General features: G+C 41.5%; 1 protein-coding gene across 10 annotated transcripts in view; it reads left to right on the top strand.

Annotated features, from left to right (window-relative positions):
- The window catches only part of MAP7 (microtubule associated protein 7), a 178,008-nt gene extending 154,382 nt beyond the window's left edge, over nucleotides 1-23,626 (top strand). For 9 of the 10 annotated variants that reach the window (XM_078447362.2, XM_078447358.2, XM_078447355.2 and 6 more), the window contains 10 exons: nucleotides 3,585-3,700; nucleotides 4,035-4,318; nucleotides 6,752-6,995; nucleotides 8,106-8,280; nucleotides 8,519-8,620; nucleotides 9,159-9,209; nucleotides 9,318-9,375; nucleotides 11,789-11,891; nucleotides 20,912-21,135; nucleotides 22,859-23,626. In XM_078447362.2, the coding sequence (XP_078303488.2) occupies nucleotides 3,585-3,700; nucleotides 4,035-4,318; nucleotides 6,752-6,995; nucleotides 8,106-8,280; nucleotides 8,519-8,620; nucleotides 9,159-9,209; nucleotides 9,318-9,375; nucleotides 11,789-11,891; nucleotides 20,912-21,135; nucleotides 22,859-22,869 (1,368 nt within the window). In that variant the 3' untranslated portion in view covers nucleotides 22,870-23,626. The remainder of the gene's footprint in view (nucleotides 1-3,584; nucleotides 3,701-4,034; nucleotides 4,319-6,751; nucleotides 6,996-8,105; nucleotides 8,281-8,518; nucleotides 8,621-9,158; nucleotides 9,210-9,317; nucleotides 9,376-11,788; nucleotides 11,892-20,911; nucleotides 21,136-22,858) is intronic. The other variant, XM_078447357.2, reaches the window with a different exon arrangement.
- Nucleotides 23,627-24,203: the final 577 nt, after the last annotated feature.

The raw sequence follows: 24,203 nt of genomic DNA, 5'->3' as shown, positions 1-24,203 counted from the left end.
ACAGATCTCTTTCAAGACCCTGCCTCCAGTTGTTCTGGATATATACCCAGAAGTGGGATTGCTGGATTTTGTGGTCATTCTATTTCTAATATTTTGCCCTACTGCCATATTGTTTTCCATAGCAATGCCCCATTTAACTTACGTTCCCCCAACAGTATAGACGGGTTCCGGTTCTTCCACATCTTCACCAACACTTGTCACTTTCTTGTGAAAATCATAATGGTGTGTGAGGTGCTATCTCACTGTGGTTTTGATTTGCATTTCCCTAACAATCAGTGATACTGAGCATCTTTCTATGTGCTTGTTGACCATTCACATATCTTTTTTTGGAGAAATATCTACTCAAGTCCTTTGCTCATCTTTTATTCTTATTCTTTAATTTGTTTAATCTTTATTTTTTTTTTGTTGAGTTGTAGGATATTTACATATTCTGGATATTACATGTTCTGGATATTAATCTCTTTTCAGATATATGATTTGCAAATATTTCTCTTTCTGTAGGTTACCTTATTACTCTGTTGATTATATGTATCCTTTGATGCACGGGAGTTTTTAAGTTTGATGTAGTCCCATTTGTCTCTTTTTGCTTTTGTGGCCTTTTGGTACCATATCCAAGAAATCATTACCAAAAACAATGTCACGAAGCTTCCTCAACTTTCTTGCAGGAATTTTATAATTTTAAGTTTTACATTTAGGTCTTTAATCCATTTGGAGTTAGTTTTTGTAGTGAGGTAGAGTCCAACTACATTCTTTTGCATGTAGATACCCAGTTTTCTCAACACCGTTTGTTGAAGAGACTATCTTTTCCCCACTGAGTGGTCTTGGCACCCTTATCAAGGATCCTCTGACCATATACACAAGGATTTATTTCTGGGCTATTTCATTGGTCCATATGCTTATCTTTATGCCAGTACCACACTGTTTTGATTATGTTTTGAAATCAAAAGTACAAGACCTCCGACTTTGTTCCTCCTTTTCAAGAATGTCTTATCTACTCAGGGTACCTTGAGGTTCCATATGAATTTAGGATTAATTTTTCTATTTCTGCAAAAACAACATTGGATTTTGATAGGGATTGCATTGACTCTGTAGTTGCTTTCGGGAAGTATAGACATTTTAACAATAAGTCTGTCTTCTATCTAGTCTGTGAACATAGAATTTCTTCCCATTTTGTCGTCTTTCATTTGTTTTGCAGTGTACAAGTCTTCTGCCTTCTTGATTAAGTTTATTCCTAAGTATTTAATTCTTTTTGATGCTGTTACAAATAGAACTGTTTTCATAATTTTATTTTCAATTTTATTTAATTTTAGTTAATTTAGACCTAAATTCAAATAGCCAAACGTGGCTAGTATATTGGATAGCATGGATGTTGATTACTTCAGTCATCACAGAAAGTTCTATTGGACTTCAGTCTGCTTTGGAGTATTTGTCTGTATTCTCTCTTGAAAGTTATTTGTATTCTAAACTTAACTCTAATTGGAAAATGAAAGTCTTTGTCCTGCTGGGAAACTTGCCAGCACCATTGACATGGGCACCTTGCTGTGCGTTCCACCTTAGTGTAGCCTTGTGGAAATTATTAACAGGGAAGATTATTGTATAGACCGTTGGCTACTAACTCAGATCAGGACGAGGATAAGGAATGCCTTTACACGTGTGGTCCCCAAATAGGTGATTGGGTGCCAGACCAATGAAAAGACATCTAAAAGAACTAAGAGAGTAAAAGCATCTACCTGCCTGAGAGGATGTTATCTTAAGTATGGGGCATTTTTCTAACCTGCTCTTTCCCTGTTTCCCCTACCCCTTTAAGGTGGTCAGTTTTAGGAAAGAAATAATTCATTCAATGCCACTTTAAAAAAAGAAGGCTTTTTTTTTTTTAATGCAAAAAGAAGGATTATACAGGTCTTTGTAGGTTCATTCCCTCAATGCCTGTCTTATCAAGACCCAGATGATGAAATTCATCCGTGTATCCCCCGCATCACGAGCTACACTTCCGGACTTATTTTCCCATTCAGATCTCTCCTTAATTTGACTTCAACCACATTAAAATGTTTCCAGAAAAAGGAAAAAGCTACTTGAGGTGCATAACCCCAGCTTCTGTTGGGAAGAGCCCCGGGCCTTCCACTCTGGCACTGATATTCCCAAGGCATAATTGCCACCCTCTATCCCTTCCAGAAGGGTCCCATGTGCCGGCTGCCACTTTCGTGCCCAAGGACTACAGCTGCTCTCTGAGCCCTCACCTCCCACCTTCTGGGACCAGAAATGGGGGCAAAGGATGGTCGTGCAGCCACAAGTGATATAGAGCTGGCACACATCTTGTAAAACTTGTTCCTGCCCCAGTCTTCATTTGTTTTATTTAGAAATCCTGGGAAGACATTGAGTATTATTTGATACTCATGTTTTTCCCCCGCCTACAGCCCAGTCAAGCAACTAGAATGCTTCTAAGGAAAGTGGAGAGGAGCAGTTAGAAGGGACACTGAAGGGAAACAAACGTGGGAAAGGAAGAGGGGAGTTGATGCTGGTACCGGGCAGAAAGAAGAGAAGGTACACTACCAGCTTCTTGGCCCTGCGGCGAGATAAGATAAAGTTCTGTCCCTTTCCTTGGGCTCTCACAGTCTGCTTTCCTGCAAGGATCCTAACAAAGTTAAGGACTGACAGGTGCTTGCACAGGTGTATCCAGTGAGTATCCATTCCCAGGCCAGAACATTGTTGGCAAGTTTCAGATACTTAGAATCAGTCTTTCTTGCTCTGTGGTTTTTTGTTTTTTGTTTTTTGTTTTGTTTTGTTTTGTTTTGTTTTGTTTTGTTTTGGTCTTTTTGTCTTGGCTAACTATACATTATCGGAACACTCTGGGTTTCCCTTTGCTCATTTCCACTTAGAAAAGGTATCACTCTCTGGCTGAATTTATAGGATGCAGCTAGAAAGGGATAATGTTTTGACCCACTCTGCCATTTCAATTTTATCCTTAAAGAAGAAGATTAAAAATAGCTAGAATTCTTCACCTGGAACATAACTTTTCCTTCAAGAGCAAGAGGACATTAAGTGAGAAAGGACTTATTTATGTAGTATCAGTATAAAGGGGAAAATATATTAATGTCTGATGTAGCAGACAGGTATTATTTAAAAAAAAAAAAAAGACTGCAGTTATGTCCATGTTCCAAGGTAGAAAAAAAGAAAAAAATGCTAAAGAATTAAAAGAGAGGGGAGAAGGGAATGGAAGTGATGTTAATTTTGATATTTGTGTGGTTTCAACCAGACAGTGAGAGATTTTGCCCCAGCTGATTTTAGGCACAAAGTATATATAGGTGCTTTCTAAGAGTATAAGTGTGTATTTTTTTTAAACAACTATAACTCCAGATCAGACATCCAGAGCTTTATTATTAGTGTCAGATTGTGTTAATTCAGTTGACAATATTCAGTGTTAAGCTAACAAGGGCTTTTTGTGGGAGTGGAATGGGTATAAATGACAAAGGTTGGAAAATTTCCAAGAAGTCACTCAATGGGTTGTGGCTCCACTATTGAATACTGTGAATGGGATTGTCCCACTCCTATAGCAAAATCTAATTCTTGTGTTTCTCTGAACTTAGGGCTATAAAAGAGACAGAGAGAGAGAAAACCTCCCGTTCCAACCCACGTGTGGCATTCGGAGGGCTCTGTCTCCATCTCATCCCAAAGTAAGATCACCAGGGCCCTCCCGACTTTGGTAAGCGAAATTTAAGAAGCTGGCTGGGTTGTTCCATGTTGAAGAATTTGTAGCCTCTGTTCTCTGAAAGGAAACTATTCTTTCCACACTGTTTGGCATTGACGTCAGGAATAATATTTTTTCCTTGGAGGAAAAGAAAAAGAAAACAGGAAAGAGTCTAGAGTGAATATTTTTGTGTTTGCTACATAAAAAACAAATACACACAGCTAAATATCTTCATTTCTTTTCCTTATTGGTGTTCTAGTACTATCATGGGGTAGAAGTGTGAGGCAAGGAAGGTTCGGGAAAGCCTACTCTGATGTCTCCCGTTCTCTTGCCACTGTTTGTCACCCAGGCTTCCATCCAAGTCCTTTCCTCATCTGCCTGGCACACCCAGACCAGCCTCCTCCTTGCCTCCCGGATCAGTCAAAGCTACCCCTGCCCAGGTCCGGCCCCCATCCCCTGGCAACATCCGCCCTGTCAAGAGAGAAGTCAGAGTGGAATCTGAGAGAAAAGAACCCGAGAAGGAACCCCAGAAAGTTGCCGGTGAGCCATCACTTAAGGGCAGAGCACCTTTAGTGAAGGTGGAAGAAGCCACAGTTGAAGAGGGGACACCTGTCAAACCAGAGGCCGCTCCTGGTAAGATTCAGCTGACTTGCGATGGAGTGTGGGTTGCTTGCTCTTACTGGGGACTTGGAAATCTTATTGAGGTTAATTTTGCGAACTTTTCCTAAGTGTGATTTTGTTTTACATACAAAGAATCATCCAATCAAAATCCTACTTTTGGAGCCATAGAATATTAATTCGGGTAGAGTTTATGACTCCTTTTTTTGGCTGAATCCAGTGTTTCACAGAATGTGGTGTTCAGACCACCTGCATCAGGATCGTTTGTATTCGTTATCTGTTGCTGTGTAACAAATTTTGCTAAAACTATGCAGCTTATAACAGCAGCTACTATGTCATGTCACACAGATTCTGGGATCAGGAGTTTGGAAGCAGCTCAGCTGGGTTGTTGGCAGGTGGTGCATACACGTGGCTGAGCTCCACTTCATCACACATGAACCTGGGTTACTTGATATCCTTACAGTCCATCCGCTGGACTTCCTGGCTTTCCCCAGAGAGCACGATCTGAGAGAGAGCATCACGAGGAAGCCACACCTTTTGTGCCTAGTCTCAGAAGTCCTACACACAGAAGTCACAATTTCGGTCATCTTCTATTCATTAGAAGCAAGTCACTGGGTTCAATTTACACTCAAGGGAAGGGTGTGAGTTCCACCTTTGAGAAGGAAGATCTTACGGAAGTATTTTTGATCCACGATTTCTATAATGTTTTAATGTACAGAGCCCTGGTCCTACCTCAGACCTACTGAATCCAAGTATATGCCAGCTCCAGGGAGTCAGAAGGACACTGAGCTTAGCCATCAATTCCGGTGCAGGATTGCCAGATAAAATACAGAATGGCCAGTTTTCCTGTGCCTACGGGAGTTTCAGGACCACTGGCTAGCCTCTTTGCTTGACAGAATTTGTTTCAGAAGACCCGATGGATCTCCTCTCTACCAGGCGAAACCAGATACTATCTAGAATTTAAAAATCACCTAGAACTAGGAATTCAGTATTTCTTGTTGAAAATTGTCTTCGTGGGGCGCCTGGGTGGCGCGGTCAGTTAAGCGTCCGACTTCAGCCAGGTCACGATCTCGCGGTCTGTGAGTTTGAGCCCCGCGTCAGGCTCTGGGCTGATGGCTTGGAGCCTGGAGCCTGTTTCCGATTCTGTGTCTCCCTCTCTCTCTGCCCCTCCCCCGTTCATGCTCTGTCTCTCTCTGTCCCAAAAATAAATAAAAAACGTTGAAAAAAAAATTTAAAAAAATAATAAAAAAAAAAAAAAAGAAAATTGTCTTCGTTCAAAAGTTTTCTCCTTAAGGCTTAATTTGAAGGTAGGTGGTAGGAGCAAAGAAAGAATAGATGACTCAAGACAGGCAACAGTGTCATTAGACAATGGAAGAGTCCAGTATTTGTTTGCATGGAAAGGGGTAGAAGAGAAAGGCCAAAAAGTGCCCTGAGGACAAAGAAAAAATGTGTAGGGGCAGAAGGAGATAGGTGAATCTTGAGAGGAGGGTCTAGAATGCTAGAGATCACATCTCACAGCAGGTGCATCTGCGTGGACTCCCTCCCGGATCAGCTCTCTCGGCCGTTTCCTGAATCTGAATAAGGCCATGGGACTTGTGCTCCATCCTGGCATCAGGACAGACAGTGGAGCCCCAAATGTATGGGAACACTAGCACTGGCTCCTGAAGAGGCCTATGGCTCCTCCCACCTCAGACCTGGAGACAGCTGTGGGTAGACAAAAGGGACCTCTTCGTCAGGTGTCATCTTCCCAGCCTGAACCTGGGCTCGTGGCAGAGACGCTGAGGAAACTCATAGAAAGGCTTTAGTCCTCTAGTAATGAATAGTCACTAAGAGAAGGAATCTTTTTTTTTTTTTAATTTTTTTTTAACGTTTATTTATTTTTGAGACAGAGAGAAACAGAGCATGAATGGGGGAGGGTCAGAGAGAGGGAGACACAGAATCTGAAACAGGCTCCAGGCTCTGAGCTGTCAGCACAGAGCCCGACGCAGGGCTCGAACTCACGGACCGCGAGATCATGACCTGAGCCGAAGTCGGCCACTTAACTGACTGAGCCACCCAGGCGCCCCAGAAGGAATCTTTTTAATGTAACCAAAGGCAAATGGAAGATCTCATCTTTTTGCTCAGGGTATAACTTCCCACAGAACCTAACATGAGGCTCTCTACCGAGTACACACTCCATACACGTTGTTAACTGATGAACTTGTATAAAAATAGGACTTCGTGACAGAGCGTCAGCCCTGTAGGATGGCTCACTTACACACGCACCTTTTTGTTATGTTGCTTGGTTACAAACAGAATACGGTGAAACCATGAGAACACACGGTAATAAACATTCCCTTTTCTTTTACAATGATGAATTCTAGGCCTGGGGTGTGGGGAATGCTAGTTTCTGTTTTGTTCTTTGGGTTTTGTTTCCAGTTGGTTTTCTCGTTGTACCTGTTTGTACAGCTGCTTCAGCCCCAGCCGTGGCCCCCGCGGCCCCCGCTCCAGCGCCGGTCCCAGCCCCAGCCTCAGCCCCAGCCTCAGCCCCAGCCTCACCATCCACTGTGACTGCTTGCGCTTCTCCCAAGACCTCTGCGGGCACCACCGACCCGGAAGAGGCCACGAGGCTGCTAGCTGAGAAGAGGCGGCTGGCCCGGGAGCAGAGAGAGAAGGAGGAAAGGGAGAAGAGGGAGAGGGAAGAGCTGGAAAGGTAAAGCGGTGACCGTGCTCAATGAGCGGTGACCTCCTAGGGATACCTGGGATTAAGTCTTCCGTCTGAGGGACGAGAGGTGGTGGCAGTCATGATGGTGAACGGATTAGCTGCTTCACAATCGTGTCTCTGACCGCTAAGTGATTTTTTTTTAAATCACATTTTCTTATCATACTGACAGTGCCACAACACTGATGGGGAAAGGCTTCAAGGAAAAAAATCTGTCCATCATCTTACCAGTTTTCAATAATTGGAAGAGTGGATTTGAGATCATCCTTTCCAGTCTCTGAACAGTGTGCAGGTTTATAAACGTACATAAGTATGTACACACAGACATCTATTTACATAATTCTAAGCACAGTGGAGGTACATCTGTATCCTGATTTTTTTTTACTGAACATATTTCTGATCTCCATATTTCCTTATTATCTTCCTAATTATCGTTTTAAAGCTACATAGTAAGAGTTGATGTTTTCTTCTAGATAGAACTCTCAGAGTAGCTGGGTGAGACAGTTAAGTGTCCACATGATTGCCTGCTAGTTTGCTGGAGGGACAGTTTGCTTAGTTGGCCTCCTCCTGGGGCTAAAAAAAACCAATGTCAATGCAAATTGTTCTTCAAATAAGCACAACAGCACCTTGGGGGCGTGGGGGGGTGGGGAGGACCACAGCCCCTGTGCTGGCAGCGATCTTGGACGTTCCCTACCCTTGATCCCAACAGGACTCTTACATGGTCCACCTTCCTCCTGCCCTGTAACGGAACATTATAACCTTTATTTATTTACAAAGCTTTCCTTGCGGGGAGGGGGTCGAATTCATTACTAAAATGTCTCGTTAGTGGATTAAACAAGTCTCGGCCTTTAAGGATAATTAAGTTGCACGGACTTCCACAAAACAAGCGCTCCTCGAAATACTAGTGGTCTCGTTTTCCTTCTGTTTACTACAAGGCCGGAAAGATGAAGCATGGAGGGTGGCTTCACGTTTTGACCACGAACCACGCTGAGCGTCCCCAGTGGAGATCCCCCCAGCCCTCAGAACAGAACAGACTGCCCCTGCGGGAGCCACAAACCCGAGCCTCTGTCCAGGGAGCCCCCTTCGCGTGTCTTTTTGCAGACAAAAGAAAGAGGAGCTGGCGCAGAAGGTGGCGGAGGAGCGGGCGCGGCGCGAGGAGGAGGCCCGCCGGCTGGAGGCCGAGCAGGCCCGGCAGCGGGAAGAGCAGCTGCGCCGGCAAGCGGAGGAGGAGCGTGAGCGGCGCGAGCGCGAGGGCGAGGAGCGCGCGCAGAAGCAGGTAGGGGTCCGCCCGGCGGGGCCCTGGGGAGGGGGGAGAGTGTCCAGGGTGGGGGTGCAAGTCCTCCCGCCCCGTCTCGTGCACGCGCTCGCCTCTTGCACTTCTCCGCGCACCCTCGCGCCCCCACCTCCGGGAGCCCCCTCCTCACCCCCCCACCCCCACCCCCACCCCCACCCCAGGGATGGGGGCAGCAAGCAACCCTGCTGCCCAGAAGCACAGGCCGCCTTCTTGTTTCCAGAAGGAAGAAGAAGCTCGCGTTCGGGAGGAAGCAGAGAGGGTTCGGCAGGAGCGGGAGAAGCACTTCCAGAGAGAAGAGCAGGAGCGCCTGGAAAGAAAGAAGGTGATTGCATCTAACGCGGAAACCTGGGATCCTAACTGTGCCCATTCTTCCCCAGACTTGAAGCCACGGGAGGACCCAGACACTAGCTCACTGCTCTCAGAAAGCACGTGTGTTCTGCTCGTGGTCTGCTTGTTTAATCCACTAACGAGACATTTTAGTAATGAATTCGCCCCCCTCCCCGCAAGGAAAGCTTTGTAAATAAATAAAGGTTATAATGTTCCTTTACAGGGCAGGAGGAAGGTGGACCATGTAAGAGTCTATTGGGATCAAGGGTAGGGTAGCTCTCAGGATTCATCATCTCCTCCAAAGAACTCAGTCTTCATAGTGGGGCGCTCACCATAAACAGTTCCTTCTGATTCATGTGCCTTCAGTCAGTTCCAGCTTTGTGAATAATGCCAATTAGGCCAAAGCAGTGTGTATTATAATTACCCAAAGTAACAGACGTGTTTTAATGACCCATTTGCTTAGTCAGTGAAATGTGCCAGGCTAGCCTTCTTTCTGGATTTGATCCTTTTGCTCAATTCTCCCTTCCTTGTAGCGACTTGAGGAGATTATGAAAAGAACAAGACGAACAGAACCTACAGATAAGGTACTGAGATGGCCATTTTTAAACTATTCCTAATAACTTTTTTTTCCTTTCACTTCTAACTTTAACATTAAAAAAAAATCTCTTTTTTTTTTTTTTTTTTTTTTGTAGAAAACTGTTGATCAGAGAAACGGAGATATAACCAAGGGAGCTCTCACTGGAGAAACAGGTATTTGCTTCAGTGAATTCAAATAAATTCAAATGTAGACAAGAGTTTTTGAATTAACTCTCTAGAGCTCGAGATATTTCTTGATTGGTTACACACAAAAAAGTTACTCATTGATGTACAGAAGCTTAGGTGTGTGTCATCTAGTTCGCAGATTTTCCCCTTATGGAAAACGCTCTTGTATTTGTGGCAGATGTTTTGTCATATTAGTTTATACTCTAATGGTGTGCTTAATAACTTAAATCATTTCACATTATAAGTATCCATATCTGTGGCTATATATTTGTATATCCCTGTGTGTATACACACATAAATATATATACACACATGATGAGAAGAATTTTGTTGGTGTCATAAAACTAAATTTCATTTATCATTTACTGTCTGCTAAATTAGCATGTATTTATATTTGCTCTTAAGTACTCTAAACGTACACATTTTGAAAACTTGTATTTACAGCAGTTCTCAAAAAAGAATTTATGCATTTTAAACTTCTGATTTCAAAATAGAGTTAAAATTAAAAATTTGCTAAAATTTCATTAGAAAGTTGTTGAGACCTATAGGCTTTGGACAGAGATCATTAATTTCTTGGTGATTTTCAAAGAAATTTGCTTTAAATAAAAGTTGCCTTAGTGTGTTAGTACCCAGGTTCAATTAGTATTTATTAAGGGGCCTCTTTGTGCCAGGATGTATACATCCTGCATGCATTTTCTTGTTGAACTTCCACTGCAGCTTTGTGAGGTTGAGTGCTTTATCTTGGAGTCAGCAAGCATTTCCAGAGACCTGCCATGTGCCAGGCCTCCTTGCAGGTGCTGGGAGTCCGTGGGACAGGCCAGGCCAGGCCAGTTCCCTTCCCCTGAGGAGCAGCGTGACCAACCCAGCTCCCAGCGCTGAAGTGCAAGCTCATAACTCTTCCTCTGTGATCCCACATCATCTTCATGATTGTACATACAGGTGGTGGGTAGAGAGCCCATCGTGTAGCCTTCCTCTTTCCTCATCTGCAATATCAATATGATAAGAAAGGACCAGAGATACCCCACTTTCCTTTGCTGTTTTTTTTCTTTTAAGACTGGACTAATCAAATGATTTCATGATTCCTTCATAGTAGACTTTTCATGGTTTTTAAAGATGCCCTAATTATATTTGTTTGGAAGATAACCCTTGTGATCGCCTATTAACCCCACTGCATTATTGCAAATCTTGTAATACGTGGCGACCCTATGAAGGCGTAACCCCCAGTGAGTCATCAGAATGAGCATTTTAGGATGTAAATTGCACCATCGCAGGGTTATTTGAGGGGCTGATGCTGTAGTTCGTGCATGGCCAGCTTCCTTGTTTTTTTTTTGTTTTTCCGTCTTCCCCCTTCCTGCTATTCCCTTAACAATTCTTTCAGTATTCTTTGTACCTCAGCTGGAGAATCCACCAAGGCAAGAGGGAAGGTGAAACTTGCCAATCATCCTATCTGTGTTTATCAACACTCACAATAAGTCTGGTTTGAGTTCATATGCTAAAAGGGCCTGAGGTTTATCTGGCTAACAAATATTCCTCTTTGTCCAGTCCCATGTGTGGTTGAGGGCTGAATGCTGTTGCCAGGGCTCCAAAGAGAATTCGAGGGCAGGCAGGCAGGTGAGTTTTCAGACCTATCGGTAATCTCCGAGGCTGCCTACTACCAACTTGGCAAATTCTGGCATCTTTAATAAAGTTCAGTATTCAGACTCCCTGTACCTCTAGCGGCATTACTGAGCTCGTGCTATGCTGTGAAATGAGACTTCCTTGGAACTCGGACCTTTATGAAGGTTTACAAGACTTTAAGGAACCCAGGCCCAGATCTTAGAGTCTGTCATCAATATTGTTGGCTTACGCTGGACTGCGAAGTGGAGCACTGAATGAAGAGGTGGCACAGCTAGGTACAGTTCACTGGCCTTCCGTTTGTGAAACCCTTATCTTCTAAGTGCACCTAGAATTAAAGTGAGTTTAAAAAAATATTTCTCATCACTTGAGGTAGTCCATGGTGATTTGCTCCAAATCTAAAGATACTCACTGTCAGCCTGATCAGTCAGCTTACTGCTGTCTTCACCAGTTGCTTTGGTTTCAACATTATATACTTTCTGTCCAAAGTCTATTCAGTGCAAGCAAAAATAACACCCAACACTGATTGCCACCCTCATACCGTGCTGGACACTGTCGTAAGTACTCCGCATATATTAATACATTTAATTCTCACCATAGTGCTGTGAGGTAGGTATTCTTATCCGGGAGGAAATGGGAGGCACCGAGTTTGTGGCCTGCCCAAGGTCACACAGGTGGTAAGTAGCAGAGCCAGGAGATAAATGCAGGCATGCTGGCTCCTGGGGTTTGGGTTTGACCATAGAGTAGTAGTAACCCTTTGTCCCATCCTCTTTGCTGTTATGTTCAGTGGTATCTGCCCTTCCGTGTCTGACAGACTCTTCAGGAAATGGAGAACCAGTGGCCAGCCCACATGCCGTTACCTCACGCCAATCAAAAGTGACTGTGGAGAGGTGAGTTGGACAACCGGGTCTTTTCTATCGATTCGCATTAGAGCAGAGCACTAATCCCACCAGAACTTCTTAGGCCTGACGGAATTCCAAAATGTTAACATAAAGATTTATTTTTATTTGGGTTCATTAACTTTGGGTAGAGCTGGTAATTCCATACTCAGAAAAAGGCAAAATATCTTTTTACTGAAGTCCTTAAATATGATAGGTTTGGGGTGCCTGGGTAGTTCAGTGGGTTGTGTCTGAGTCTTGATTTAGGCTCAGGTCATAATCTCATGGTTGTGGGTGGGTGGCTCAGGTCATGATCTTACGCACTGAGTGTGGAGCCTGCTGGAGAACTCTCTCTCCCTCTCTCTTCACCTCTCTCTCTCTCTCTCTCTCTCTCTCTCTCAAAATAAATAAGCCATTAAAAAATATATGTGGATAGTCAGGTCTGTGTGTGCCTATTAAAGAAGATTACGGGGAAGAATTTGTTTGTATATATTTAACATGATCTAGACCATATTCATATCCTTTGATGGCATATAACTGCTGTATTTTTACCATACAGAATATTCTAGTAACTCACAGTTGGTTCTCCAGTAAAATAATTTCGATGCCAATAATTCTTATATTGGTAGTAGGGCTTCTTATAGAAGAAATAAATGGTTCCTAACAACAGTCAAGAAAGAATTGTGGGTTGAAAAAAGATTGCCTTTCTCTTCTTTGGCATTTATATCGACAGCATCATAAGAGCACTCTCAAAAATGAAAAATCAGGGTGATCCTAGCCTAGGCCTAAAAGTCGTCATAGAGAAATTTTAGAAATATTTGTAATACTGTTCAAAAATTTCAGCTATGACTTTTTTTAATGTACTTAGTTATATTATATAAGTTATCCTGTCTTTAATGCCAGAGTCTTTGTTGCCATCAGAGAATTGAAGGTCTTCGAGTTAATTTTTTTCTTAATCTAAAAACACACATTGCACGACATTTTATAATATTGGCAGCAATGAAAAGATGAGTCATCCTAAGACAGACATCTAAGGTGTTCATAAGTCATAAGACATCCATTGATACGTTTCTGGAACAGTAAAATCTTTATTTTTCCCACTATAATACCAAAGAGAAGAACTTTCCTAAGAGAGATCTTATTAATAAGCTTTCAACTACGTTGAATAAATTTATTGTCATTACCCAAGATATATATTAAGTCATACTTTATTCTTCTAGTTACAGCTTGATTTTCAAATAAAATATGCATCCCCAGCCGCTATAATTTATGATGTTCAACTCATTACTTTAAAAAAGGAGACTTTTATGAAAGAATAAAAAGTACCACAGGGAGAACCACATTATTACGATAAGGAACAAGTTTAGTAAGCCACTGATAATTTTATCTGATCAATAACAATAGTTTGCACGTTAGCTGACTTTTTTCAGTGGTAAAATCATCAAGTAAATAATCATTATGTATATAAATACCTGAAACATAATTGTACCATGTAGACTGAGATAGATGATAAAATTCGATTTTCTCTTAGCCTCTGCACACAGAACAGCAACAGTTTATAATTAAAAAGTATAGCAATATGACCTTACTGATGTCATCCTTCTTCACCCAGGTGACACACTGTCCTTTGTCATACATGTAGTATGATATGATCCCTGTCAACCATCAGGAAAAATATAAGCATAGACTTTTCCACTGTCACCTAATAATATAGGCAGGTCCTGATTAGTATCAGCTATGAACATTAGCATATAATACTAGAATGACCTTAACCAATTAAATTCATTGGCCCCCCGTGTACCTGCCCTTTAAGGAAAAAAATTCTAGCAGATTCCCAGTTATATAAGAGGTACCTTTATTATTTTCACAGAGATAAACTTGGGTTTAAAATGTTAATAGCTTGTATTTGTTTAGAAAGCCAAAACAAAAAATAACGCTACTAGCCCAAGGCTATTCAAATTAAAAGAGGTCATTTATTGTGACGAATATTTTTCTGAAATTAAGCCGACATTTATACATGTGGTACTGACTGATCCCATTGGCATGAGGGATGTTCTTAGCTACCGTGAGCTTCTGCATTTATTTCACCCGATTTAAACTGGTTTAAACTGGTTTAAAACCTCAAATCTCTTTTCATACAGTGTACCATGACGTCACTTGGCTTTTACTTGGCACCGACCCAATATTTATATGCCCAGTTCAACCCAGTTCATTTGTCATCAGCCCTTGCCACATAATGTGGTACAGTATGCTCTGAAATACAAAGTGCAAAGTGAAGCACTAAAATCGTGTAAAACTCAGCTTTATGATAGTCTGCTGTGTAGATGATCAGACTATTCTTTGGGGGCTTTTTAAAAAATTTTTATCAGAACGAAAACATGAACACAGTCCATTTCTGAACGACTCTGGCCGATAGGGGATGTTTAATGTGCTGTTGTTTCCTGTTGCATGATACAGAGTGTGTGAGATGCAGCCCAAGAAACTCTGATTCTCTCAGTTATTTCTAAATTTATCTTCCTTGAATTTGTGCACACTGATGTTGAAACAATTTGTGTTTTCACTCAGCATCATCTTTTTTAGTAACAAAAAGTGCAGAAAGAAGCGTTTTTTATTTTTCTAACCTATGTGCAGTTTCAAGGTTAGGACCCATAGTTGTCAAAAACTAGGTTTTAGGGAATAAGTCCTTTCTCATAATTTCCATACCTTTTGTAATTTTACAGGTTTTGTTTCCGTTCTTTTTTTTTTCTTTCATCTTTGAAATTGAATATCCCTACTGTGCTTAGTATATCAGTCAGGGTCCAGCTAGTATATCAGTCAGGAGAGAGAAACCAGCGAGATTAATCTGAATAGGAAAGTTTAACATCAAGAATAGTTAACTGTTACTTGGGATTAGAGCAACAACATATTGCTAGTAGGAAGTCAAGAGAACTCAAGAGTAGAGGAGGGGCACGTGGGTGGCTCAGTCGGTTGAGTTTCTGACTTCAGCTTAGGTCATGATCTCATGGCTCATGCGTTCCAGCCCCGCGTTGGGCTCTGTGCCGACAGTTCATAGCCTGGATCCTGCTTCAGTTTTCTCTCTCTCTCTCTCTGCCCCTCCCCTGCTCATGCTCCGTCTCTTTCAAAATTGAATAAACATTTAAAAAAAATTTTTTAATAAAAAAAAAAAAAATACAGAAATAGCAGGTATAAAGAGCAGCCACATCCCTGGGCCATACCCAAGGAAGAGTCACCTGCACCATGGCTTCCATTCAGACCTTGTTCGAGAAGGTATGGCCGTGACCCACTAGATGGTGAGGAAGTTGTCGTGTATCTTGATGGTGGAACTTGGCAGATATCTACTCTAGAATGCTTGGGGAGGCTGTTCACCAAGAGGTGTCTCAGTAGAGGCAGAGACTTGTCTACCACAAGTCGGCCCTAGGTAGGTGCACAGGGAAGCCCTTCTTGCTGCCGGGGCTGGGCTGGGTGCTGAGGAAGCCTCATAGCACTGTGGAGGGCAGACAACTGGGAATGCCACCTGCATGTCCCACAGCAGCCTGTCGAGCAAGCACAACCAAACCAGGAAGCACAGTTTTCCTAGCGCAGCGTCTCTCCAGCAGCCTTAAGTGGCGAAGCTTGAAGATTGTGCCAGCTGGCAAAGGAAGATTATTTAAAGGACCCCAATCCACCTGGGTGGCTCAGTCTGTTAAGCGTCTGACTCTTGATTTCCACTCAGGTCACGATCTCACAGTCGTGGGATCGAGCCCCACGTCAGGCTCCACGCTGACGGTGTGGAGCTTGCTTGGGATTCTCTCTCTCTCCCTGGCTCTCTGGCCCTCTCCCACTTGCACTTTCTCTCTCTCTCTCTAAATAAATAAATTAACGTCAAAAGAAAAAAATTTTTCAAGGGCCCACACCCAGTTTCAGAGCAGGAATGAAGGATGAATTTGGAGGCAAAAGCAAAAGAAAACAATACCTGACAAGTTTAAAAAAGGCTCCTTTAAAAAAGGCTTTAAAAAAACCTTTTAAAAAAGGCTCCTCCTCAGCTCTTTGTCATTCTTTAAAAAAGGCTCCTCCTCAGCTCTTTGTCATTCTAGTCCTATTTCTCTGGAGATTCTTCAGCATGAGTGTGAGGTTGAGGAAGACGAGCTTTAGAACCAAAATTCCCAGGCTGGATTCCCTAGTTTTATCTCTGTTCTCAGACTTTGGGATTAACCTACTTAAATAAGACTTAGTTTTCTCATCTGGACACGAAGAGGTTTTTCCCCCCAAAGTTCTGGAGGGTCCAATGAAATACTGTCTGTGAAGGCGCTCTGAAAACTGTTGTACTATACAAATGTCAGATGTTATTTTACCTTTATCCTTCTCAAGTACGGTGTCCAGAAGACATCAAACACTGGTGTAGCTGCAGCGTAATGTTATAAAAAAATGCTTTTATTGTGTCTGATAGCACACCTTCTCATGCCTCCCATTTTATTGGCCTTTTCTTTAACCACAAAAACATGAGGAATCAGTGTCACCCAGATCCAGTTTACAGAGATTCCCAGATCTCTCACCTCCATTGTGACTGATAGACAGGTCTTCATCTTCTGAGGATGGTTCAGATTACAGGTCTCTAAACCCACTGCCTTTTATGTTGTTTACATTTAATGATTTTTCCCATTGTCCTCAAGGGATTATTCTTACAACTTACATTTCCCAGAATAAACATGATCTGGATACTTAAATTTTACCTCCTACATGTCCAGTTACTATACAACTAATGTTAGCACTGACCCCTGAGGCTACCTGCCACTGAGACTCTCCTGCCTGGAGAAGGACCTGCCCGTACTGACCTTTCATACTCTTCCCTATAAGACAGTTTCCCACTCACACTCCCTTTGCTTCAGTGGGGGGCTGGTATTTTTAAACAGTATTACTTCTGAAATCCTGTCATTAAAGTTACAAACAAATCGCATCCATGGATGTTCCCTTTTACCCTCAGTTTCAAGTCCACCTTGAAATCACTTCCCAAGTCATTGTTTTTTACCTGAGTGCATTACGGTCAATGAAGCCTTCCAGAATTCTTGTAATCCGTCAATATGTTTATTAAATACCTTACTAGGCACCTAAAGTAAAGTCATAGATCCCTCCAGGCTGCTCACTAGTGAGTTAAATCACTAACTGGAGGTTCCCAGGGTCCCTTCCCAAGAACCTGACCTGGGTGACCCTCTGTGGAAATCCATCACAACAAATGCTGTAAGCACTGCAGCAGGGTTTATTCTCAGTAGAAAACTCCAGTCCTAAGAATGAATATTTTTGGTTCAGAATCGGAGGAGTTTCACTTTTCCTAATGCCTCGGCTACCTAATACATTGGTTTACCTTCTCTTCAGGAAAAATAAATGAGTGCGGTAAACTGGGTTATATTCACCCCCATCTCCCCCTGGAGATATGTCAGCACACGGTCTGGAAGCACCCTGGGATGATAGTGTCCTCCTAGTGTTTTCCAGCAGCTAGGACTAGGAGTAGCAGCAGTTCCTGGTGCAGAGAAACCCTGCACCAGGAACACCCTGAACCTTCCTTCAGCCTCAAGGGGCCTGAGTGACACTTCTGGCCCCTGTGGTTTCTCCTGCTCTCAGCCTTTGGTGTGCAGTGCTTTTAAAGCCTGAAAACAATTCTCCTTGCCCAACAGGATCCCCACTGACAGTAGGTAAATTGAAGAGGGTTGGAGTTACCAAAACTCTGGCCAGCTTTTAAAGGTACAAAGAAATAAAGGAGCCTGGGCAGGATGATTCCTATTCCAGAAACCATTTTTAGTTCTTGAGAATGAGTATTAATAGAGGGAGAGCCCATAGGATGGAGGAGAATATTTATTTGTGGATAACAAACTTGCTTTGAACAAGAAACAGAGGATACAGATGAATTTGTGAGTACAAGTATGTATGGAGTGTGGAGGAGGGAGGACAGACATTATTTTAAGTTTCTCAGGTCATTCTGATATATTCTTCTAACCCCAGCAGAGAATCTGTTCTAGTAGCTAAAAAATTCTCATGAGCCACTGTCTTACCTTGCTAATACCCAGAAGACATTTCATGCCTGTTCTTGGCTCTGGGGGCTGTCTTTTCAATAGAATGATCCTTCTATCTTAAATGATTTGTAATAATTTTGACTTTTGACCTAGTGGTTTTCCTCCCAATCTTAGGAGTTTATAATTGTTTTTAGTTTCCCCTAAAGGGAAAGTAACATTGCCACACACCCGTCATTCAAACAGAGAGAAATGTATCACTTTTAATTTTAAAGTTACTTGCTATAACATGACAATAAATGTTAAGAAAGAATAAGTTCCTGGCTACAGTAAGCTGTATGGACTGTCAGATTTTACCATGAACCTAGCCCCCTTCCCTGGGCAGATTTTTTTAAAGTAATCTTTACACACAACGTGGAGTTTGAACTCACAACTCCCAAGATCAAGAGTCATATGCTGCACCAACTGAGCCAGCCGGGTGCCCCCTCTTCAGGTAGATCTTAGACGGACCAAGCAAAGTACACAGCCTTCAAGACTCTTGCACCCAGCTTCGGCTGCCAGAGTATAACCAAAGAACAAGAATTCAAAAGCTGGTGATCTTACCCTGAGAGGACATACAGATGCCTATTCCCTAACCCCAGTGACTTCATTTTCAGTTTTATCGTTTCTGCTGGTCACTGTGTCTTTTGAACATTTAGTAATTGGACATCCAAAGCATATAGCACAATCATTCCTCTAGTTGTGCTAACAAGTAAGAATGGGTGTGGAGGTCAGCTAGGAGTGGGAGGGGAAAATGAAGTCAACTGTTGACTCAAGTCTGGGTTAGTGTTGCCAGTTCACCTGTTAGCACACGCAAGCCTAGAAGGTGACGGCGGGGATGACCAAGGAACGAGGCTTGGAGACACACCCCTCTGCTGTATCTTTTGCCAAAACTTCTACTGAAAATCTCTTTGGGACGAGAACCAAAACTGTTTCCCCGGTTACAGAAAGCCTTTGTGTTGGGAAAGAACCTGGAGGCTGGGTGTGGTGGCTGGCCAAGCACTTAGAACAGCAATGTGAAGCGTGTGTGTGTGTGTGTGCGTGTGTGTGTGTGTGCGCGCGCGCGCGTGTGTGCGTGTGCGCTCACCCACACTCCTGCAGACTCCAGTGATACAGCCTCCTTGGTGAAATAGCAAAAAAGCACCATTATACTCTGAGTCTGTATAATGTTTTTATGTTATATTTCACAGTCTCATAAATAATACTTTCAGTGTACCCTACAATAACGTTGTGAGACACTTAGGACAGGCTTTTTTTTTTTTTCTCAAGAAGAAAAGTTTTAATGATTAACAAAAATATACCAAAATATCTAAATCAGAAATGCTTGAGAATGTGTTCCACAAAATCATCATTTCTCACCAATTAGGTAAACTATTTCCTCAATAAGGGGGGAGAAAGCAGATTCCTCAAAAAAAGATGCAGTGGAAAAATTTGAGGTATGTTAGCTTTATGTTACCATTTAGGAAGGAGACAGAAAGAGATGAATTGACATGTTAAAGTTCAAGCAGTTGGCACTATACTACACATCTGCTATTCTGATCTTTGGCCTCTTTTCATAGACCTCTTTCTATAGGTAAATATTCAGTTGATGATCAGTATGTATTAGAAGTAAAAACCTTCACAATTTTTGCTTCATATTCTTAGTCTTTTTCATTTTCCATTTGACAGTTTTAACTCTAGAACTTTGTCAAATGGAGTCATTTTTTTAATGTTTCTTTATTTTGAGAGAGAGAGTGCAAGAGCAGGGGAGAGGATGAGAGGGGGAGGAGAGAGAAAGAATCCCAGGCAGGCTCCGTGCTCAGCACAGAGCCCGATGTGAGGCTCAATCCCACGACTGAGAGATCACAGCATGAGCCAATATCAAGAATCTAATGTTTAACCAACTGAGCCACCCAGGCACCTCAAATAGGGTCATTTTGAGTTGCACACTTGAACAAATTATGAAGATTGCAAATATTATGTTTAATGCTGCCCTCAGATAAAGTGAACAATTAAGATAGCGTTCATTTGGGGCGCCTGGGTGGCTCAGTCGGTTAAGCGTCCAACTTCAGCTCAGGTCACGATCTCATGGTCCGTGAGTTCGAGCCCCGCGTCGGCCTCTGGGCTGATGGCTCAGAGCCTGGAGCCTGCTTCCGATTCTGTGTCTCCCTCTCTCTCTGCCCTCCCCCGTTCATGTTCTGTCTCTCTCTGTCTCAAAAATAAATAAACGTTAAAAAAATTAAAAAAAAAAAAGATAGCATTCATTTGCACAGGCATTGTTTTTACTGCATTATAAAGCATAATAATGAACATATAAAAGACTTTCAATTTGGTTTTGAAGGTTTTAAAGAGAGGAAAAAAACCAAAGAGAAACTGTAGGTAGAAAATTAAGGATTTGATGGCCAATTGAATGTACCTCAAAAATAGATCCAAGATATTAAGCATGAATTAATGAGAATCACATTCCGGTTAGGTTGGTCTTAAACAATTTACCTATAAAATTATGTACATGTTTTAGCAAGCCAGAGCTACCCAGGAAGACCTAGAATTTGAATAGCCACGTAGTATATAAAATGGCATAATGAACAAAACACAGGACCAGAGATCAGGAGGTCATGCATTCAGTTTGGACCATGTCTCAGTAGTTCTGTGACTCTACAGATTATCCCCCTTATCCCGAAATTATAATCCCCTCGCCTTTGAAGTAAAGAACCTAACAAGGGCTACTGTTTATCAAACAAAGGTGTGTGAAAATGCCTGCAGTAGAAATTGTTAAATGTGTGTTGAAACAATGATCTATTCTAAGTGATAAATTATTCCATTTTACAAATTTCTGTAACAAAAAGAACAGATTTTTACAAATAATGTCAAATATAAATATGTCAAAATTCACCATTTTTGTGAATGATGTGGTCAATCCGTCTAACATTTGATTCTAAAATTATTTATTATAAAATACTTTTTTGTTTTTTTAAATGTGTTTTCCAATTTTAATGCTAATTCCTTTCAATTTTGATTTTTCAAATCCCCTAGTACTCCCAATTTGGAAAAACAACCAAGTGAAAATGGAGTATCTGTTCAGAATGAAAATTTTGAGGAAATTATAAACTTACCCATTGGATCTAAATCATCCAGATTAGATGTCGCCAACAGTGAGAGCCCAGAAATTCCTTTGAATCCAATTTTGGCCTTTGATGATGAAGGGACACTTGGGCCCCTGCCTCAGGTAGATGGTGTTCAAACACAACAGACAGCAGGTAAGCTTGCTTTGTATAACCATCACAGATATGTGACACTGTGAGGGAATGAACCTTCTGCAGTATGACTGTTGACATGTGGCAGCGGGACCACATGGAAAAGATTGTATATGGATCATAGAAACTGAATTCTGAGTTGGACTGGGCAACTTCTTGGGCCTGTCTCGTTCTCCCACCTGGTAGCACAAATCCAGTCTGCAGCACCCACTGGGTGTCCATCAACTTCTCACAGGCAGTCCTCACAGCCCAACAGCACTCATTGCCAGAACATGCTTCACAAAGACAACCACATAATGTCTGGTCATAACACAGAAACCACTGGGCCTAGTTACCCCAACTGGCGTTTTTTTTTCCATCTTTCCCAGATCTTCAGATATGTGAAGATTGCCATCATCCTCTCCCATTTTTTCTCTTAGCAGCTTGGATGATACACTGTTGCCCTTTTTAAGTGTCATAAGATAGTTAGATTTTAGGAAATTGGACACTTATTCAGAACTAGGGGCATATGAGCCCAGTGGTCTTCTCTCCTTTGTTGAATGACTGTAAGCTGTTGTGGAAACTACCAATGACTCTCTTATACCATCTCTGGGACTCATACTTGACCTGAATTCTTTGTGCAAAAAGAACAATAGCTTTATGTGATGCAAAGAAATAAGGAGCAACATCAAAAGTTACCAACTCAGGGGTCACAGCAGCTCAACAACACAGTCTCATCAGTCTCAAAAATAGGTGGAATAATCCTAGCTCTGTCTCTTTTCAAACCTGTTTGAGTTCTTTCCAGTTTCTCTTCCCAGCAGATCACTTTCATGTACCGACCACCATCTCTTCATACTTTTATGAACAGACCTGGCCAGATTCAGACTTATTTGTGGCCAAATTATTGTGTCTTTTAGATTCTGTCTGTGACCTTGTGACAAATATTTTCCAATTTATCTGGCTGGAAAAGGCAGTGTTGAACCATCTGTCCAAATGAAGCTAGTCTTTTTTCCTTCTCTAATATACTACCCTTGGGAGTATAATTTCACTTTAGTGATCCACTGTTCTAGATTGTTAAAGGAAGCTATAAGGTCCATTCCAGGTCTGACATTCTGATTCGTAAGCCAGTGGAAATAATCTGATTGCTGGTATGTTAGTACTGCTGATGCAGCTTCCCACTTTGTCGTGTCACAGATTCGTGTCACAGATACGTAGAGGGGGAGGGACATCCAGATGACCTGCTGCCTTGTGTGACGGGCCTTAACTCACCTTTTGATTTACCTGTCGTTTCATTCTTACTGTTCTTACACTTCTGTAACTTCTATAAGAACGTGGTCCAGTGTCTGTGATCTGAAATGGTATGAGGGTTCTTTGGGGGTCATGACTGTTTTTTTCAACAAACACTTATTTAACCTCCAACCTTAAGCCTGAAGCATCAAGTACTGAGGATATGAGACCAATGAATAGAAGTCCCTAACCTCAAAGAAAAGTACAGTTGGTTGATGTATGTCATTTAGAAAAGTAAATGATATAGTCTAAGTTCAAGTAAAGAAAGGGACGTGTTTCCTGCTAGTGGTAGAATTTGTTAATAACAAATTTTTTGAAAAAAATCGCCTATTCTTATACAGGAAAATATCTAGAAAAGCATAGTAGTTTTAGAAATGTAAGATATTGTGATAGTATTCTTTAAGTAAGATTTCAGATAAGTACTAATTTGCTTTTTTTTTTTTTCTGTCTCCTCATATAGAAGTTATATGAGCATTTCTTCTGAAGAACCAAAGCAGAAATTTAATAAGAATTTCTACAATTAATGGAATTCCTTCCATGCTATAAAGGAGCATCCCCATCTTCCAGTTTTCTAAAGATTTCTTGACCATCCTTTTGAAAAGACTTTATTAAAGCCAGCTAAAGACAACAGACTGGATAGCTTTTCTAATAATTTTCGCCAATAGAGAAAAAGAAATTTTCCTTATCCTTCAGTACTTTACAAAGGCTTTTTCCAGTGTGCTCCTTCTTAGCAAATCAATATTTTTCTGCATTCTCTAAAAGACAAGAACATTTGGCTATTTTGAAAAATGGGCTGACTAGGCATGATTTTTCACATAAATATTTTGGTCTTTAAAAGCTAATGTAAAATTGGCACAAAAAATTTTACCTTTTACAGTATAATACTTGAAAAATAAGTACCTCTTTGCTCTACAAGTAGAGTGAATAGGAGAGGTGTTTAAATTAAGCCTGTTTGTTAAATATTACTGCAAAGAGTTCTATTTGTAGAAGCAACTATAGGCAGATTACCAGGTTCTTGTAAATGCAGTTTGTACATGGACTTTCTGCAGACCCAGCTGTCATATTCTTGCATCTCCTTTTGCAAAAGTGTACTAAACAGTTTTAAAATGTGAAAAAAAATTATTTTTTCAGAGCAAGAAAATATACTGTCCTCTTAAATAATGTATTTATAAAGTTTTTTCCAGGTGAACTAATCAAATAAATTAGAACAACGTGACACCATTGCAAACTTTGATTTATCAGATGCATTCCTTATGTTACCAGGAGGGAGAATGTTAGCGATGATTCAGGGCTATTTCTGATGTCTGTATATTGCTGCTGTTCCCAGTGATGATGGGACTTACCTTTGCCTTACTTGATCACAAATTATGGGGGGTGGGGGGGGGCGGGGGGAGATAGAGATTTAATATTTCTTTAAATAAAAAAAGAATTTGGTTTTGCTCGTTTAAGAGCAATGAAAACATGATAGAATGTTGACTGTGTCTGGCCCACACAGAGCACTGTACAGGATACCTTCACAAATGTCCTCATTCTCTGTGGGACCCGTCAGCTTTGACTTGTCACTCTTCCTCACTTTTGCTGCTGAGCTTAGCTGTACAAATCTGTATTTTCATTTTCTAATGTAAATTCAATTTTATTTTGCCATTTTTAGAAACCAACAACAAAATATTGAAGGAGAGGGGACTCTGAGGGAACGTTTTTTTTTTTAATGACGTGTTTAAAAAGGTAAACTTCCGGCACTATAATATGTTGGCTTTCTTAAGAGAGGGATTGGTTATATGGAATGAGAAACTATTCATTTATTG

The sequence above is a fragment of the Panthera onca genome, chromosome B2, assembly GCF_046562875.1.
Source record: "Panthera onca isolate mPanOnc1 chromosome B2, mPanOnc1 haplotype 2, whole genome shotgun sequence".
In the NCBI taxonomy this organism is placed as follows: Eukaryota; Metazoa; Chordata; class Mammalia; order Carnivora; family Felidae; genus Panthera; species Panthera onca.
Note: the sequence above shows the minus strand (reverse complement) of the source record. Positions and strands in the feature narration are given on the sequence as shown.